This window comes from Podarcis melisellensis, assembly GCF_964234715.1.
Source record: "Podarcis melisellensis genome assembly, chromosome: 3".
Lineage (NCBI taxonomy): Eukaryota > Metazoa > Chordata > Lepidosauria > Squamata > Lacertidae > Podarcis > Podarcis melisellensis.
This window is the reverse complement of record NC_138530.1, coordinates 48,453,913-48,474,159: the sequence shown is the minus strand read 5'-3', so window position 1 is coordinate 48,474,159 and position 20,247 is coordinate 48,453,913. Positions and strand designations below refer to the sequence as shown.

General features: G+C 44.2%; 1 protein-coding gene across 4 annotated transcripts in view; it reads left to right on the top strand.

The window, feature by feature from the left end:
• The first annotated feature begins 11,457 nt into the window (after nt 1-11,457).
• Nucleotides 11,458-20,247, top strand: part of FAM120B (family with sequence similarity 120 member B) — a 33,667-nt gene continuing 24,877 nt past the window's right edge. For 2 of the 4 annotated variants that reach the window (XM_081906856.1, XM_081906859.1), the window contains exons 1-4: nt 11,458-11,521; nt 14,723-15,779; nt 16,047-16,224; nt 18,084-18,179. In XM_081906856.1, the coding sequence (XP_081762982.1) occupies nt 14,760-15,779; nt 16,047-16,224; nt 18,084-18,179 (1,294 nt within the window). In that variant the 5' untranslated portion in view covers nt 11,458-11,521; nt 14,723-14,759. The other 2 variants (XM_081906857.1, XM_081906858.1) reach the window with 2 other exon arrangements.

The window sequence follows — 20,247 nt, the reverse complement described above, 5'->3', positions numbered from 1 at the left end:
CCCCAAAGTTGCTGTTAGGATGAGACTGAGGTGCGGAAGATACGTGTTGAAGCTCACAGGAGGAATGGTAGGATTTAATGCAATAAATAAATAGCCCCTCCCCTTGTTTGGTATCTTCAAATTGTGGTGCGGGGGACAAGAAAACCTCACTAAAATCAAAACAACTTACCAGAGAGAGAGAGAGAGAGAGAGAGCACGTATTGGGAAGTTTTTAATGTGTGACATTTTAATGTATTTTAAATCTTTGTTGGCGGCTGCCCAGAGTGGCTGGGGAGGCCCAGCCAGATGGGCGGGGTACAAATAAAAAATTATTATGGTTACTATTATTGGGAAGGGTCTTAGCTCAGTAGCTGAGTATATGATCCCTGCACTGCAGAGTCCCTTCCAGCTCTACGATTCTGTTATTTGCTTTGCATGCATTTGCTTTGCATGCCTGCATTTGCTTCCCTCCTACCAACCCATAGGCTATGCTAATAATATAAGTGGTGCGCAGACTGAATGATGGAAATGCCAGGCTGCTGCCACCAGATGCATCACGGTTGCGCCTTAGACGGGCAGGCGAGGTCTTGCCACGCCTTTGCACTTGGGTTCGGGTGTGGCTGGGTGGGGCGGGACGCGCCTGGTAGTGGGTACCCGATCTGGCGGTGGAGGAAGCTCTAGGTCAGCCCCCGGGACGTCGCCCCACCTCGCCTGTCTCACAGGTGGGGTGAGGAGACGTCTAGGATGCCAATTCAGAGGGGCAGCCTCCTGCTTCTGTGGTAAGAAAAAGCCACCGAGAGTCCCGAGGCCCCACACAATGCCCCATGTTAGCAGAGGTGGGCTTCCCCTCCACCTAGTTAAAAATCGGGCGCTTTTAAGTTTGGCTTAGAAGTTCACGGAAGAACCGTTAGCCGCCTGAAATATCACACGAGCCTCTTCCGACTCCACAAATGCGGAATAAACCCCTGCCCACTTCTCCGTGGTGAATGGTCACCTCAGTGATGCAGTCAAGGCAGATTTCTGGGAGCAGAAATCACTCGGCACAGCAGAATGGACAGGAAGAACCCCACCCCTCATCAGGGTTAATCTACCTATTCTGAAAAAAGCAAAGCAATAGACATTCTTTAAGATGAAAACCTATAGATCCAGAGCATATAATTACATAACTGCATCATAGGGTGGCAGTGCCTTCCCTAGAGGCCCTGTTAAGTCAGTCCCCTTGAATTCAGGGGTGTGTATAGGATTGTAGCCCAAATAATCCGGATTGAATGAAGGTTTGCAGGACAAAGGGGAACTCTTGATCAACCTGTCACTAAAACGGATTCTGGACACCGTCAGCTCTGGCGTCTTTTCACCTGCTTGATCCGGGAGCAAATGAACTTCAGGAATGCTGTGTAGGACCAGGGGTGTGATTTGGAAGATGAGACTCGACCCCTCCGGAAGCTCGTACGGCTCTCGCTGTGGGTTGTTTTTGTGTGTGTGCAAACACCTGCCCCAGTTGGTAAAACGGAGGGCGCACCATTTGGATGCGAAGAAAACGCGCAGTCCGACCTTATTCCTACTGGGAAGCGAATCTCGCTCAGAGTTCAGGCTGCGATCCTACACGTATTTTGACGGGGAGGGGGCATGACATTCAGTGCGGGCCTTCCATTGGATCGAGCTGCGCAGCTACATCACTCTTATATAATCATAATGTCATTTCTTGCGCCCAGACAAACTCTTTTCCTTTTCTAACGTGGAACAGTTTTTACTCGTCGCTCCAGTGCCCCCTCCCTGCTCCCCCCACCTCTCCCCCTTCTGCTTAGCATGTGCAGGCCACGGAGAATTAATGTGGGAAAGGATTCCTCTCCTGCTCTCCTGAGACTTGTGCCATTGCAACCCCAGCCTTTCACACACCACAACACACAAATGAAGTGGGTGGAAAGCAGAGACGGCTTGTTTGGGGCTTGGGGGGTGTCCAAAGAGGAGTCTGGCAGCTCCCGCCGAACTATTGCTCAAACATACATGTTGGGAACATGCCTTCCCTCCTCCTTTTTAAAAAAGAGAGGAGTCTTAATTCTTCAGAAGTTTCTCCCGCAGGTCTGTCGAAAGTTGCAAAGGCATGTGCTGATTAGAATAAGAAAGGACCAGTCGCGTGGCTCAGCTGGCACACAGAGAAGCCAGATGATAGATAAGCAGCAGCTCGGGGGCTCCCCTCCCCCTCCGCTCTTCTCCCCCCCCCTCCTTTTTCAAATCGCAAATCATCTGCTCCGGCCCTCTCCTCGCCTCTCATTTTCATCACAAAGCGTGTGTGTTTACCTGGGATCCCAGAACCGACGGGGCATTCCTTTGTCTCTCCGATCAGATTGCTGCAGCCAGCTGCTCTTCCCAGCCCCTTCCCTGGGCAAATCTGATCGTGGCCCCAACATGTGGGGTTGGACTTGATTGAAAATGAGGTGGGGGGGGGAGAGAAAGGCCTCCAAGACCGACCGGGACGCTCACTCGAGGGGAAAGGGGGGGGCAGTTTCTACCCCTTGGTTATACCCGAGTTATTTCTTTCTTTGCATCTCTCCCCCCACCTCCAACCCCCCTCGCTTTTGGTATCTTGTACGTTTTGGCTGCTAGAGATCTGCTGGGACAAGGGGACAGTGCTCTCCTCTTGCTGCCTCTCCCCTGCCTCCCTTCTCCCTAGCCTCCCTCCTCGAACTGGAAAGGATTATTGGTTGAATATTCTTGCGAGGGGCTGAGGTCAGTCGCGTGCCGATGTCTGCCCAGGGAACATCTGCCGGGGCCTTAGTGCAAATAAAGCCAGCCGCGATGGGCCGAGGAGATTAGAGAGAGAACGAGGGAGCCCATAGCTCCCCAAAGTAAGATTTCCCCGCAGGGTCGCCAAAAGAAATTGAGAGACACGTGTCTAGGGCGACGTCCCTGAATTACAGCATCCACACGGCCAAAGGTTCAGAGCTGATCCCCGCGGGATGCGCGCGCATCCCTTCTCCCTCCCCCGCGTGGGCGGGGAGAGGAAACCTTCGCTCCGGGGAAGCGTGAACTGAGCCCATTGGGTCACGAAGAACTGCGCCGGGAGGGCAGGATGGGCGCCCTCCCACGCGTTAGAATTCTGAGCTGTACCATTTCAGATTGAAGGCGGGGCCGGGAGTGGCTTCTTTTATTATTATTTCGGGATTCGCCTGACTTAAAGTATCTCCTGAGTATCTTAAGCTGTCGCATCAGAAAGGAGGGTTGAGTTTAGTTAGTGGAGGGGGTTTGTGGAGTCATTTTAAAAGAACAAAAAGCAGGCCATCAGCTCTGGGACAAGACATGGAACAAGACACAACATCTATCCTCTCAGTCCACCACTTCGTGCAAAGCAGTGAGAAATAAGCATGTGTGAACACAGGCATGGATTCTAGCTAGTGGAACTCGTCCTTCAAGTTAGGCCTCAGTATTCTGATATGAGAGGAAGTACAGTGGTACCTCGGGTTACATACGCTTCAGGTTACATATGCTTCAGGTTACAGGCTCCGCTAACCCAGAAATAACACCTCGGGTTAAGAACTTTGCTTCAGGATGAGAACAGAAATCGTGCTCCGGCAGTGCGGCAGCAGCAGGAGGCCCCATTAGCTAAAGTGGTGCTTCAGGTTAAGAACAGTTTCAGGTTAAGTACGGACCTCCGGAACAAATTAAGTACTTACCCTGAGGTGCCACTGTAATCCTAGCGTGTGCAGAGTGCATTTTGTTCACCACCAAGTAGTCATAAATAATCCTTCCTCTGACCTGTCACAATGAAAAGGTGGGGCTTTGAGGCAGGTGTTGTATCGCCGTATCGTTTACTCTGGATTTCTTATCATGCAGTAACCAAGATGCATATTCAATGTCACAGAATGCAGACTGGTTACCTTCCAGTTCATCCTGTCTTAACCTCCTCTCCTATTCATGATCAGGATGGTCAAATATTCAGCCTTGGCCTCTTTCACATACTTGTCATCTTATGGAAGGGAAAAACCACAAGAGGCTGTTATTAAAGGATAAGTAATCCACAGCCAATTGTCTTGATTACCACCCCTTTGAAATACACATAAACAAAGGACATAGGAAGAAATTTATAAGCCATTTTTTAAAAAAAAAGTTACTAAATTCAATCCTGAGTTTAATTCCTGGAAAGCAATCATGTACTTTCATGCAAGTCATACGAAAGGACAAAAGTTTTTGTGGTTTTTTTTTTTGCATTTCCCATGTTTGCAATGTGAATGTTAAACCAACAGTGGCTACATGATATACACACAAATAGGCACACACAAACACATATTATATAAATATATAGAGATATAATTTTGATTGTTTTTTCAACAAGGCAACATATAATTTAAATGGTCCATCTTTTGCTTTTTGTCCTGCATTAACAATATGCGCACAAATAGTGAGAGGATCTCAAAAGCAATTTTTAGGGTGTCATGTGTGAAAATGCCTTTAGTCTGTTCAAGCAAAAATACCAAAGGAATTTTCACACTTGACACCAAAGCGCCTTTGAGCCCACCTGAAGCTACTCTGGGGCACATGTGAATATTGTTAAAGTGAGATAAAAGGCAGAAAAAAAGTTTGTCAACGAACAGACATTCTAGACCATGTTGGTTTTACATTTGTGTTACCTTTTTTAAAAAGCCAGACTATTCAAGACACCTTATTGAATATGCATTACAAATTATATTCTAAGTATGGGCATGTAAAAATGCACCCACAACAAGGCCCTATCCCAAAAGTAAGTGGTTGAAACAAGGATCAATTCTCTTCCAAGATGCTTAGGATCAGTCTAAGTAAAAGTAAAAAACCATTTTGCAAAACTCCCTCCAACAGAAACAAATATTTTTAGTCTTGTTTACTCTGAAACGGATCTGCACAAGTTTCCAAACACTTAAATCCTTTTGCTGTCATGACATATTTCTGTTTCCCACTAAAGGTTCCTCTTTGGTGCCACATTTAAACGGTGTGAAGCTGGCTATTGTGGCTGTGGAGCAAGGCAATATTGGAACTGCCCTTTTCCACCCTGGATGCAAAACAAAACTAACCAGTTTTGCATAAGGCAAAGAGAACAGGATTAGAACAACAAAAGGACCAGCCATTCATTGCCTAGAGAGAATGGAGTGATGTCATGGGCTGTGTTAAGTGGTGACGTGAGGTTGGGCCTGATCCGTACACCCATGCAGAAAAGCAGTACATGGTGGCTGGAATGAGAACACAGTGCCTGCTGCATGCTTAGGACTCTTAATGGGTGGACAGAGATGGTTTCTTTGCAGCGGGCTTCATGGCTCAGAACAGTGGGGTGGGGGATGCAATTAATGCTCTGCAAGGAAGACTGTTATTTTAACCACTGGCTTAGAAGCAAGTCCCATTATAACCAGTGGAACAGAAGAACATCAAAAGAGCCCTGCTGGAGCAGTTCAAGGGTCCAGCACTCTGTTCTCATAGTGGCCAGCCCAATGCCTGGGGGGGAGAGGCAAAAAAGGAGTGGAGCAGTGCTTTCCCCGCAGTTCATTACTAAAACTTGCCATAGCCAATTCCATCATTTCAACTATGTGCTTCAGCCACATCCTCTATGCATGTTGACTCAGAAGTGGCCATTTGTCCAACAGGACTTTCAAGGAAAGAACCAGGCTATTAAGCAGCAATATTTTTGCTAACATGTGCCTTTTCCCTTGAAGCAAACAAGGCACGAGCCAGTCCAGTGCCCAGGACTCTTAATATGCTGACTGCCTGTTTCGGTGTATCTTGAATGCATTGTAAACAGCCTTGAGAACTTCAGTCACTAGGTAGGTTTAAATATTTCAAATAAATAACTAAACAAACAATGCAGTTGGCTCCTATCCTTGTTTACCTGGAAGTGAACCTCACTTGAATTCAGTGACGCTGACTTTAAAATAATGTGGGCACAAGTCCCTTAATTTGGCTCTGGGACCTGTTGTTGGTACGTAGAACACTGCAATATTCCTCCAAGCATGTGCAGAGTTCCTCTCTTTCAAAAGTAACTGCCGCTATTACCCCTGTATCTGTGTAAGAGGTTGCAGGTTGGGGCTTGAATCCTGACACCATAAAGTAATACACCCCAGACACTCTAATAAGGATGAATGAGACAGGGGTTACATGCTCTGTTTGCCATATAATTCCATCTAAAGATTTAATATTAACATTTGCCGCTGACAAAAAACACTTCAGTGTAGTTTATGTACACTACTTTGGTACATATGTCAAAAGCAGTACATAAAGCTTTTAGTAAATAAAATGTCTAGGAATATTTTCTTAAGTAATAAAATGTCTCCGTCTCATTTCCAGCTAGACATCTGCCTTGAAACGCCAATTATCAATTGCATTCCAAAGTGCCGTATTTTTTAGTGTATAAGATGCCCCCATGTATAAGACACCCCCTATTTTGGGGGACTCCAAATTAAGAAAACAACCCTCAGCACTACCTGTGTATAAGACGAGCCCCAATTTTCAACCTAATTTTTTGGTAAAAAAAACGCTGGTCTTATACATGGAAAAATACGGTATGTTTACTGTATTACTATGGTTAACCACCATTCAAATTTTGTATCAGCTCTTTTAAGGCCTTGGGTTTAATCGGCAGTTCAAAACACCTCAATCCTAAATAGATTTGCTTGAAAGCAAGTCCTGCAGAGCCCAGTGAAACTGTTTGCAAAATAAGCAAATGCAGCATTAGAAAAAGCCACGTATTTGCTGCTTGTTATCTGCCGTGTCTCTTTTCCTTCTTCTGTCTCTTGTGCAGCTCTATTCTGTTTCAAATATATTATTTCCTGTTAAGCGCTTCCTTCTTATCTCTCCCCACCCCCACGCATTTTACTTAAAGCAAGTATTCTCCAGAAAGTGGTTGTGAAAGAAGAGTTTGGGGATGAGGCAGATCTCCTACTTTTGAACTGGGCTCCCCCTTTTCCCCCTGCGAGCATCTGCCTGGGGAATAACAGATGTGGGCACCTGCGGTGGCAGGCTGCATATGTTCCATCCTATTCACAGGCATTCAGACGTGGTTACAATGGTAAGCCTTTGTGTACGCAAAGTCACTAAATATATTAATCTGTGTTCCCCAGAGCACTGCTCTGTTTAATTTTTTCCACTGGCAATAACATCTGATCTAATCCTCCAATTGGCTCCCCATCGAGCCCCCTTCCCTCCCCCCGGAAAAAAATATGTGAAGTTATTCAAGCTTCCACCTGTTGCCTATCGGATTGAAGTAGCTCATGTGATCGCCAGAGAACTTCAGAGAGGAGCTCATCATCCGGACTTATGGTGCATATATATGTGTCCGTGAGAGAGAAAGAGGGCATATTTTAGGCCCCAAACCAGTTAAATTTATTTGGTAAACTTAGCATATGTGACTCACTGCTGAAGAAAAACCACCGGTGCCCTTCTTCCATGCAAAATTCCTGAAGGCCAGGAGGACAATGATAAAGGAACAAAAAAAAACCCACTACCCTGGCTGCATCTTTTCTGCCTTTTGCAAATGATCATGAAAGTTCCCATGTGAGGCTTTGTTTATTAAACTCTAGTGGTTATTCGAAACACTGGTCAATAGGCCAAGCAGCAAAAAGGTAACATAAATCTCAGATGTAAGACTTCGATTTTGGGGACAATTTTGTTGCATGACTCTTTTCTCTGATCATTGCTTCTTCTGTTTTGATTTGTTTTCGGCCACAATACGTCCTTTAGTTCTATTGTAGCCGGCACAATGCCCATGGATATCAGGCTGTGAATGAAGACAGAAGCAGTTTAAACAAACCAGCCTCTTTCTTTCCTCTCTGCCCATTGTAATATGAATGGGCCTTCTGCATTCTGCTGCTAGGAAACCATCTTTTTAAAGCCCAACTCGAAGAAAGAGACACAGAGAAAAGATTCCCAATAAAAAAAGAAGCCGCAGAAGCAAAAATAGGGTAGTATTGTTGTTGATGATGATGATGAAAAGGGGAGGGACATTTAAACAAATCTTTAAAAACAATTTCATTGAACATTTAAGGAGACACCTATAGTTTTAATAGTATTGCCCCACGTCCCCTGCCTTAGCAATTAGCAGAGAGAAAGAAGACATTAAACAGTTTGCCTTTCGACAGAAAAAGAAGCAAATTAGCATGAAGCGTGATTATTTGCGAACATTAACTATAGGGTACACTTGGTATTAAGGAATGACAACAGTAGACAATATTGCTTTTAATCACGGATTAATCAAGGATGGAAGAAATATAAACATTTCTCTTTCATTTCAACTGGAGAGAAAACCCGCTGGGAGAAATTAAGAGGGGTATGAAACATATAGAAGATGAAAAAGATTTATGGGGCGGTATACGTTGTAGGAGAGCATATGCAAGGACCCCTCAGTGTCAATTGCATGAAATAAACCAGAAACCAACAATACGCACGCGGAAAGCCTCACGTGAGATGGCCTTGTGCTCTTACTGCGGCAGCAAATGATAAATAAGCGGCCCTGCAAAAGGAGGAGGCTTCAAAGTTGCGCAAGTTGTGTGTATTACCAGCCTGTCCTGCGCAAGTTCTCTTTGCCATTCTCCTCCTCGTCTGCTATGATCTAGCTGAGATTCCTGCATTGCAGGGGGTTGGACTAGATGACCCCTAGGGACCCCTCTCCTCCAGCTCTGCCATTCATTCTACGCTTCGAGGCTTCCTCGGCTCCGCCTCTATTCCACGGCGGGCGGTCACGTGGTCGACCCCGCACTTTCTCGGTCCGGGAAGAACCATAGAGATAAGAAAAAAAGGACGCGGCAGAAATCGCGAGCGGGATAGTGTATGCGGCGCTCTCTAGCTCTCTCACCACGCTTTTCCCAAGCGGCGCCGGCGTTTTCGCAAAGAGATAGCTCATTAGTGAAAGCGCTCCACGCAGCGCTCACCTCAGGCTGCCATTAGACGCCGTCGAATTCCGAGCAAAGGAAATACACGGGGATTGTAGTAAAACTTTGGGGCAGAGAGAGAGAGAGAGAGAGGTGCTTTTCCGTTCCAGTGCTTTGGCAGAATTATACTCTACTCGGGAAGGAAGGGGGAGGGGGGAAACGTGATTTTGTATTTCCCTTGGTGAAATTGCTTCCCTCGCTGCCTGTCAGAATAGAACTCGAGGTGTTTTAAGTAGGAAAAAAGGCAGCCAGCCTAGTGGTGAGAGGAGGAAGCTGGGCAGGGAGGCAGCAGAGAAATTAAGAGTTGTTTTATCAAGGAGAATTGAAGCATAAATCGTGATTTGGGCTCCTTCCTCTTCTCAGCTTCTGGAATGGTGCTGGGCAGGATTCCTCCATTGCAAGGGGTTGGACTAGATGACGCACAGGGTCCCTTCCAACTATACAGTTCTATGATTCAATAAATGCTGGTCAAATCAGTGGCCACTAGCCACGGCAGCTATTTCCATGTCCACTGTCGGAGGAGGCTGTATGCCTCTAAATGCTGGTTGATGAGACTCCCAAGTGGGGAGGGAAGGTCCTTGCTGCACTCAGGTCCTGTTTGGGGGCTTCCTGTGGGCATCTTGTTGAGCCCTATGAGAACAGAGGAGCCTTTGGTTTAACCCCGCAGAGATGGTCTTAAATAGGGGCCTAAGTGCCAGTTCCTGTTGTTGCAATTGCTTAGGGAGTAAGCGGGCCTCACTTTGCTGCGGAAGGCTGCAGCCCTGTGTCTGCTCACAGCAGTCTTCTGAGTATCCATCTGTTTATATATGGTGATACTTATATTCTCTATAAGGGTCATGCATGCTGCTTCTTCTCTCTCCCCTCCCCCCTTTCATCCACACAGCATCCTTGCAAGGTAGTTTAGGTCGAGAGGCAGTGGCTGGTCCAAAGTCACTTGCTATGCTTCATGACTGAGGTGGGATTTGATTGCTGCTCTCCCAGGTCCTATGCCTAATTAACAGTCTAACCGCTACACCAAATTGGCTCACATGGACTGTTAAACATGCTTTTCCAGGGAACAAGCTCAATTAAACTTCCTTGCATGTAAATATATGCATAGAATTGGGCTGTGTGGCTGTAATCCCCCACATGCTTACCTGGGAGTAAGCCCAGCCCTGTCAAGCCCTGTGGTGCTTACTTTGGAATACACATGAGTGGGGTGTTTGATGCTGTGCCCTGTCAGCGGGTTCAAGGGATCGCCAGAAATGTGTTGGCCTAATGTGTTGGCATTACAGATCCAGAATTGGGCTTGAACCAGGGAAAGGTTTGTAATAATAATAATAATAATAATAATAATAATAATAATAATATGCTGCCCATCTGACTAGGATGCCCCAGCCACTCTGGGCGGCTCCCAACAGAATATTAAAAACATGATCCAACATCAAACATTCCCTAAACAGGGCTGCCTTCAGATGTCTTCTAAAAGTCAGATAGTTGCTTATTTCCTTGACATCTGATCATAGCTGTCAACCTTCCCTTTTTTTGTGGGAAATTCCCTTATTCCAGTGCCGTTTCCCGCTGCTATCCTGGATTGTTAGATATCCCGTAGACTGTCCCTGGGACAGGTGAGGCTGCTGATCTCTTATTTTCAAATCTGAAAGTTGACAGCTATGCATCTGATGGGTGGGCGTCACTACTGAGATGGCCCTCTGCCTGGTTCCCTGTAACCTCACATCTCGCAGTGAGGCAACCGCCAGAAGACCCTCAGCGCTGGACCTCAGTGTCTGTTTAGGCGTGCCACACATCAGGAAAATTCCTGACATGTTCCGGTTTTCGGGTGTAAAAAGGGCATTAGGGGGCCAAAATGCCAGGAAAAACCCAGGCAGAAAAAGCTCAACAGTTTTGGTGGGCCAAAGCTATTTAGGGCATTACAGGTCAGCACCCACACTTTGATTTGTGCTTGGAAATGTACTGGGAGCCAGTGTAGATCCTTTAGGACTGGTGTTACATGGTCCCGGCGTCCGCTCCCAGTCTGCCGCGTTCTGGATTAGTTGTAGTTTCCTAGTCACCTTCAAATGTGGCCCCACGTAGAGGGCATTGCAATAGTCCAAAGTGTTCCTTCCCAAGGCTGCACAAGATGCAGAAATACTACCCTGCCCCTAAATCTGCATGGCTGGGGGCAGAGGGGGCGTGTACCTGTTGAATGCCTGGCTGCCCCGCATTTCTGAATGCCAACATGGGGTTCCTGTCCGTACCCCCCATATAATTTTAACCCTGGATCGCTTGTTGTTGGTTTCTCTGTTTTTGAGGCGGCGTATGACCTGCACTGAAACCAAAGGGGAGCGTATAGGTTACATTACTTTGAAATCCTGTAGGCAAAAGCTTTCTGACAATTTACTTCTCTCTCCGGGATTTCTGTGAGGCGTAGAAGAGGGGAGCGCTCACGCCGAGGCTGAAATAAAACGCCAGAACCCGTTTATTTTACAGCGTATATCGTACCTCCCATCTCGTAAAGGGTCCAGTTATTTTAAAGCACCGTTCATTTCCGACGTCTTTCCTCCCCGCATATGGCTTCTGAGAAAGGCCACCGCGAACCGGAAGTTTCGCGAGAGACGCGTGCAGCCCGTAGCCCCTTGGCGTCGGTGTACGAAAGGAAGCCGAGGCGGCCGTGGAGGCGGGTTAGTGGCGTTGTCAGCGCGAGGGCGAGGGCGGGTGGCTTCTCTCTTTAAGGCACAACGCAGGTCGTTGCCTGTATGCGCCCAGGAAAGGGCACAGTCAGGTGGCCTGGTGAGCCTCTCGGACAAGGAATTCTGTTGAGAGGTTGTGCCATCTCTATTTAGGGGACTGGATATTCATAGTGGGGTCTTTGGCAGTGCCAGTCCTCCTTATCTGCCAGTTTGTCACAATATAGGCTGCTTTCACAGGTAGCAGCATCAAGAGCTCATCCATAACAGCTTAATGTGGATCAGGGCCAGATTTAGGTTTGATGAGGCCCTAAGCTACTGAAGGTAACTGGGCCCTTTATATGTCCAGCTGTCCTTTGTCAACAACAAATTGTCATTGTTTTTGTGTGTTGAATATATGGTAATTTATGGACCTAAAAGGTATCTAAAGCCATTTGCGCATGCAGAATGTAGGCACCCTATATATAGAAATGAGCAAACCAGTGATATTTTAGGGTAAGGGTACCAAATGTTTTTCAATGAATCCAGGGACCCTTTTCAACTTCCTACTAAATACAGTCATACCTTGTGTTGCGTTAGGTTCATGTTGCATCTTTTCGGCTTGCGAATGTGGCAAACCCGGAAGTGTATACTTCCAGGTTTCGCCACGTGTGTGTGCAGAAGTGTTCTGCATGCTTCGCACATGCGCAGAAGTGCTCTATCGCGCTCTACGCTTGCTCAGAAGTGCCACTCTAGTTGCGGACTTTTTGGGGTGCGAACGGCACCCTGGAACGGATTTTGTTTGCAACTAGAGGTACCAGTGTAGATGGATTTTGTCAGGGGACTAATTTGTAAATCTGGGGACTGTCCCCAGGAAACAGGGACGTCTGGTAACCTTATTTTAGGGAGCAGGCTAGCAGGCGGGGCCTACTACATAGGAGCCTACACAACACAAAACACTGTTGCTGTATGTAGGTTTTATTTTATTTGTTTTTTATCTTATATTTGGGAAATTTACATCCAGGTTGTTTTTTTCATTAAATTTTTTTGGGGGGGGGCCTAAGCTATAGCTTGTTTAGCTTATACATAAATCCGGCACTCTATTAATTCTCCATCGTCCATAGGACATTCTCATTGCCTTCTCCCTCAATCTGCATTTTTATTTCCTACCTGGGATCCTCTAAAAAAGGGGAGGGTGTGAGAAAATTTGGGTTGAGGGAAGGGAGACAGGTGAGGAGGACACTCACACCCTCACTGTTTCAGGTCACTGGGAGTTATATGATAGTAGTTTCTGTAGGTATTTGAGACATTTTAGTGATGATGAGCTGAAACATTGGACACGGCTCTGTGAAGAGTTTAATTATGCCCGTTTTTAATTTCCAGTCTCTTTGATGCACAAGGTTTCAGGCCTCAGTTAAGCCTGTTATAGCAAATCTTAGAATTGTCAGGGAGTGTTCATTTATCTGGGAAAGAAGCTACAGCGTCTGTTAGATAAATCTGTGCACCCGAGGAAGGGCATTCAGTAGCATCTCTGAAAAAGTAATTTCATGTTAGTTTTAGATTGTGTTGGGCTGCAATCCTATACCTTCTTGCCATTGAACTCAGTGGGACTTAGTTCTGAGTAGACATTGCACTGGTTTAGTAATATATTCTGGTGTTACAATGAAAAAGAACTTGTAAATTGCACATGAAGGGCTGGGATTTTTGAACCATGAAGTTAGAAAGTAAACCCACTGTCAGCTTTTAAAATGGAAAATTAGCAATCCGCAATCACCTTATTTAGTAGCATGTAATGAATATAACACTTCGTAGGTGCTTTGTAATTGAAAATGTGAGAAATCAGTCGTGCGAAAGATAGACACCAGCCTAATTAAAACTTGCAGTGTATTTCTTCACTGTTTGTGTTAGAAAGAAGGGAAATTTCTTTTCAGTAATGTAAAAAAGGAAAAGAAAGTCTTGCATTATTAACTGTGTAATCCTGAGCATACTACTCAGAGGCAGTGCTTTTTTCTGGGGGTATGCAGGGGTACGCATACCCCTAAATATTTGTGAATCTAAGTTTGGCCTCATTGAGGAACATTATTTCAATATGAGTAGGAATATGAGAGTACCCCTAAACATTTTTTTAGAAAAAAAGCACAGCTCAGAGGTAAGTCTCATTGAGCTCAGTTAGGATTATTCCTTAGTAAGTATGGGTAGGATTGCAGATAAAAGTTCATTTTTAAAGGGAGGTTCTTTTTATATCATGGCTAGTTCAATTTCACTTTTCTGATTTCCCATATGCATTTTGGAAACAGTTCTTTCCTTGCATTAACTGAATGATCGGAGTCTGTACCTCTGGTATTTATACAATTACAGTACTTATATCATCTCATTGTGAGCCCATGAATTTAATCATGTAATTTAATTTATTTAAACATCTATCTGCCTATTTAAAAGGCACAGAGTGTCGGAAGTGTCAGTGAAAATCAGTTGTCTGGTTTTTTGTGAGTGGAAGCACTGCTTGCTTAATGCCATCATGGGGTACAACCCAAAAAGGCCATGGGCAGCTACCCGCCCGCCAAATCAAGTAAATCAAAAGAATGTAACTAACTGAGGTTCTGTCACCCTATCATAAAGCCTGCCCCCCAACATAAATCCTGGCTGCACCCATGAAAAAGGCTGTGTACGCACCAGATTTAGCTTACATGTCAAATGTTAAAAGGTGGGGTGGGAAGCTAGGTCTTATAGCTGAAGGATGGTTTTCTACCTTCAGCTGGTGGCAAGGGTACAATGGGGAGAAAGAAACCGAGACAGAGATACGATAAAGACATGGGCCAAGATCCAGAGAGCTACTTTTGCCATGCGACTCCTCCATGCCAAATCACCAAATTGCTTTCAAAAGTCTGACCAGTTTCAAAAGCTTCCACTTTCAAAAGTTAAGGATGCCATTTGGGAAACACAAGTCTTAACCTTCTTTGGATATGTGGAAAAAGTTGGATGGTTCTTTGGACCCCAATTGTTATCGATGAAAGTTTGTTTCAGTCCCTTCTCTCAGGGATCCAGATGCGTTGCATCCACTGCGTGCCATGGAAGAGCAACCCTTTTGCCGATGGATCTCTTTTACAGTTCTGTGGATTTGTGTGGCGTTTCTTGCATCCCGCTTACGGTAGCCTTCCTTATTGAAATTGTTCCCAGAATGATTTGTCTTACTGTTTATGTGTTTCGTTTCTTTAGGTTCTTGAAGAAACTGAACTTTACGTATCGCTGCAATATGGGCGTTAAAGGCTTGCATTCATTTGTAACTAATGACTGTCCGGGTGCATGTACAGCGGTAAACCTGAAAGTAGTGGCAGAAGAGCACCGCAGCAAGTATCCTGGGTCTACTCCTGTCCTTGTGGTAGATGCCATGTGTTGTATTCGAAAGTGGTACACAGCAGAATCGTGGGTTTGTGGTGGCCAGTGGCGCGAATATCTTTCTGTACTGGATCGTTTCATAAACACCTTTACAGCAGCTGGTATCAAACTTGTGTTTTACTTTGATGGTTTGGTGGAGCCGAAAAAGCGAAGTGAATGGGTTAGGCGGAGATTGGATAATGGCAAAGAAATAGCCAAGATCTTTCGGTTCATCAAGACCTATAAGCAGCAGCCCGGGAGAGAAATGTTCTTTATTCCATCTGGGTTGGCTACTTTTGCACGCTCCGCCTTGAGGACCCTTGGTCAAGAGACAATATGTTCACTGCGAGAGGCAGACTATGAAGTGGCGTCTTATGCACTGCATAACAACTGCATGGGGATTCTTGCAGAGGACACAGACTATCTGATTTTTGACACTGCTCCCTATTTTTCCGTCAAAGAGCTCCACTTGCACAGGCTAGATACAGTGATGTTCTCAAGGCAGAATCTCTGCAGCAGGTTGGGCCTCCACCCAACAGATCTCCCCCTTCTTGCCTGCATCCTTGGCACAGACATAATACCAGAAAAGGTTATGGGACGTTTTCGGAATCAATGCGTTGCTTCATACTGTGCAAAAAGCCAGGGCTCTAATCAAAGGAGTAGCATGATTCTAGCTGTGGCAAACTATATTTCATCTATTTCGCGTTCATATGGTAGTTTGATAGCTTTAGCAGAAACGTTGCCTTTGGAATCAGACAAATCCCTACTTTGTAGTGGGATAGAGTCTTATCTCCTGCCTGGGCAGCAGTCTCCATGGCTTCCTTGTGACTTCTCACATTGCTCAGCGGCATCAGTCAAACAAGAAGTGCCCCTGTGTTTAGATCAGGAGATCCTGCAGGTAATTAAGCTCTTGAAGTTTCTTTTTGTATAGTTATGAATGCCCTGTTGTCCCTTGGACTCATGCACACGTGTGTGATACATGCATATTGTATTATTATCGTTTGCTTTATTACCTCAAGACACTTGTTTTTTGGAGAGGAGCTCATTTGCCCTTCTCTTGTGCCCAATCTTCTTTGGCATCCTACTGCTGTAAAACAGAAAAGAATCACAAATACCAAGTGACAGCAGTGAAAGCAAATAATATATCTGGGTCTCTTGTGAACAGATAGCCAAAGAAAAATTTGTGAGAGCTGAAAGTCGTGCGTACGCTTTCATGTGCAGTGGAGAGGATGAATGCAGCAACACTTTGGAAGATGAAGATGATACAGAGCTTCCTGGACAGGCACTTATCTTTCTCCCTGCCCGTCAGCATATCTATTCTCTTCTGCTGGAGTCTGCAAAAGGTAAACGCTGTGCTGGAATTTCAATGCAATGTAACTGGTCCTACTGGGTAGGGCTGAAAGGAGTTCTAGGCCAAAACCTATGAAGGGCACCAGATTGTGAGCTGGGTCACATTTTTATTCACAGGCTTCTCAAAATATTTTGTTGAAATGCGAAATCTCCACATCCATTTTTGAGAGGCTCACATCTGCATGAGATTTAGGCCTTGATGCTGTAGGCATTCTACATGTAATTAGTAAGGAGAAGGCCATTAGAAATAATAAGAATAAGAACAGGGTGTACTTACATGTTGGTGCATTTTTAAACCTTTTAAGGTGATTAGTTCCCCCCACTAGTGCGGTAATAAAACAGTCATGAAAGCTGTTAATGATCAGAAAGCAGAGCAAAACGGTTATGTTTAGACTAGCTTTGTAGGTTTTTTTAAAAAACACCACAGAAAGTTTGTGTTGTTTGGAAAAAAATGTGATGTTTTCTTCAGGGGTTGAAATAACTATTGTGAGTTAGGTTGGAGGATTGATCCCAAAGTGTTACCTCCTTTGAAAATAAAAATAAAAATCAGTTATTCAGGCCTGAACCAGAAGGTCATTGGCCAGTCAACACAGAAACAGAATTTAGAATATTCAAACCATTTATTTTTACTTAAAGCTTACAATATATAGATAGCAACTTAAACAATTCCATATGTAAAAAAATAAACATTTGAAAATAATTTCAAATATAAAAACAGGGAAGTATAGTTCCAGTACAGATACAGACTGTGCAGTATATTCTTGCATCTGCCTGACCACTGTGATTGGCCGGCTAGGCTAGACAGTTGTTCTGTATCTCAGGGTGAGGAACCTTTCCTTGCCAGAGAGCCAGATCTTTTATCTCCTCCACCCCTGCCAAGCCAAAGTTGGCAGGTGAGCAGGGCCACCCACCTGACAATCATTTGACATAGTGATGCCGGGTGTGGGACAGGTGGTTGTGGCTTCCTGAAAATGGGCTTGCCGGTCAAATGGAGAGGCCAGGAAGGCCACGTTTGGTCTGTGGGCCTGAGGTTTTCCACCCTTGCTATATCAGAGGGACTTCCCTGCAAAGAATTGTCTCATGCAGAAATACGAGAGTCTTGCAGACTTCATTTGTTTGCAGACAAATTGACAAAATATACAAAATATGGGAGCGAGCAGGGAAAGCAGAACTGGGCAATTTAACGATATGCTAACCTAAAGGCTTCAAAGCTACTATGAAACTTGGTTCAAACATCCACATCCAAAACTGTTGGTTTCTGCTTTCTTCTCTGTGCAGCGAAGTGCTTGTCACGAGACAGGTTGTTTACATTCCACAGTAAATGCACTGTTGGGTTTTCTCACGGGAATGGAGACTGGATATGACGTACACTGGTTTCCTGTTTTTCACTGTTCTTTGCAGTTTCAGTTTTGTGATTCTCTCCGTGCTTTAGAGGAGAGATGACGCTTTCTCTGCTCCAGCAGAGGGAAGATGTTTTTCTGTAACTTACCAGCTTTGAACTGTAAATAAAGTAGTATAGAGCATGTTGGCTCATACTTCTCATCATTCCGCTGTGCACTGGACACTGCTTATCCCCAACATGGTAGTAAACTAGCATAGAATTGCAACTTCTATTTAACACTGTCACGATAGCTTACATGGCTTGCCGAGGTAGGTAAGTCAGTGCCTACTGCTGTCTGTCTTGTCGTATCACAGCTATGCGACGTATAGCATTTGGGTATTAAATACAGTGGTTCCTTTGATATGGGATTGCTGCCTTTATCTATATTTTTGTGTGTTTAAAGAGTAAATGCTTCCAATTGGAAAAGTCAGTTCTCTTATTGGTTCATTGATCCAATTCTCTATTCCTTAGATGTCAATGGAACCTACCCTGTGGTAAAGGAGTGGTTTGTGTACGCTGGGAATTCTCTGAAACAACCGGACTTGGTACAACCCAAGGAACTCCCAGGTAGAATGAAATTTCTTTTTGTATTGAAAATTGATAACTAAATACACAATACCCTTCTTTCAAATATATGCAGTGTGGATTTAAATGATATTTTGTTTCAGAGAGCCAGACAGCTTTGATAAACTATCCTACGTAAATGCATTTATTTCTGAAATATGTAGCTTGCCAGAATGGCTTGATAGGCCCTCAGGGAGGCTTTCGACATCTAAAAACAACCATGAAAATTCAGCGGGTTAAAATACAGAAATACAGCACTGCAATAAAATTTAAAAATGGCAGCCAGCACAATTTCCAGAGAAAATGTGAAAAAAGACCCAGACAGAATCCACTGTGAGTAAAACTTTGTTCCCAAGTCATTGGGAAAGGACTGTAATGTAGAGCAAATGCTTTGTCTGTGGAAAGTTCAATCCCTGACATCTCCAGGCTGGGAAAGAGCCTGGAAAACTAATAACAGTCAGCATTGATAATACTGAGCTAGATGGATCAATGGTTAGTTTTGCTGTTGGATGCTGCAGGTTGTTTAAGTTATCTTCTTAAATTTATAGTATTGGAATGTGGTTTTGGAGTATGTTATTATATATGCTATTGTTTTGCTCGGCTATTATGAAACTGTTTTTGTAGTGTTTGGTTGAAATGCATCCCTTTTCCTTTGCTGCATGCCATTTTGAGCATGATTTTTGTGTGTGGAAAAGCAGCATACAAATAAAACGAATGGATGATTGATTTGGTATAAGGCAGCCTCCTATGTTACGATAAGGAATATAGAAAAAGACAGCATAGGCACATTCTTAACAAGAGTGAGTGAGCTTCATACTGCTTCATTCATTCATTGATTGCATTCCTTCAAAGAGGTGGGAAGGGAAATATGAGGAGTGATTACATTGTGCAGATGAGAAAGAAGCAAAATAACCACTAGGAAAATAATACACTCAGGATGTGAATGCACCCCAGTGCCAAATTCTACTCTAGCTGAATAATGTGGCTGAGACAGAAGAACTGTGCCTGTGTCTGCACTGCACTAGTATGTTGTTGGGTTAGTTACATGTTAGATAGCTACAAATGCTGAAGAACCTGTGTGTCACCTGATCTGCAGGTGTGTACTGTTAGCTGTGCAGTCATCAAGTATCTCTACTGAATTTTGAGTGGGGTCAGGCATGGTGAAAGTGTAGAGTGGTTCCATCTCATTTTTCTCGCTTGCCAGCAGTACAGACGTAGAGTTGGGAGACAGAATTTTGCATCTCATAAGATGGAGGAGTTTCCTTCTTGGGCAGAGGCAGTGACATCAGTCCATCACTCTCTAAACTTGCTTGTAAAAAGGATTATTTGGGCTGAGTTTAAGTATGAGAAATTTCAGCCAAAAATGTCCTGGAAGCAAGGCTTTGTAATAGCACCATATTTGCTAGCAATTCAGTAATGAAAAGCTGTTTTATTTCAGTGCAGACTAGTAAGGAAGGAGAACTTACAAAGTTTATTTTCAGTGGTCTGTTCCAAAACAAATATTTTTCTAAAAAAAAATCAGCTGTCCGTATTTGTATGCCTTAAATTCTTTCATGTCAGTTTTATCTGCAGCATCAATCTGTAGCTCACCAAATAAGGAGGTTGGCAGTGTGTCACTTTCAAATCTAAAAGTGCTTTGGTAGGAGGTTATTGACTGAAATGCAAAGTCAGGCTAGTAAAAACAAATGTCACATTCTGTTTACTTGTTTAAAGAGTATTTTTGGAACATATATAAATGTGCACCTATGTTTTTCATCTACATTTCTTTTTTAAGGAAAATAAAGATAGGTATGAAATCTTACATGATTGAAATGAATAATTCAATAGTGTCACAGTTTTTACTCTGTTTACCTTTTCAGATCTTTTATAAATGTGTGAATTTTCTCCAAAAAGTTTCAAGTATGTTTTCATTTGGATCTGTGTAGGTGTTGGTAACTTATACTTGAAGGTTAAAACCTAGTCAAGAACGATTGAAGAATAGTATTTTTGAGAGATGCAGGAGTGCTTAGACTACCTTCAAACGGATTAGTTGTGTTGACAGGGTGGTGGTCTATAGACTGTCCCCCACCCC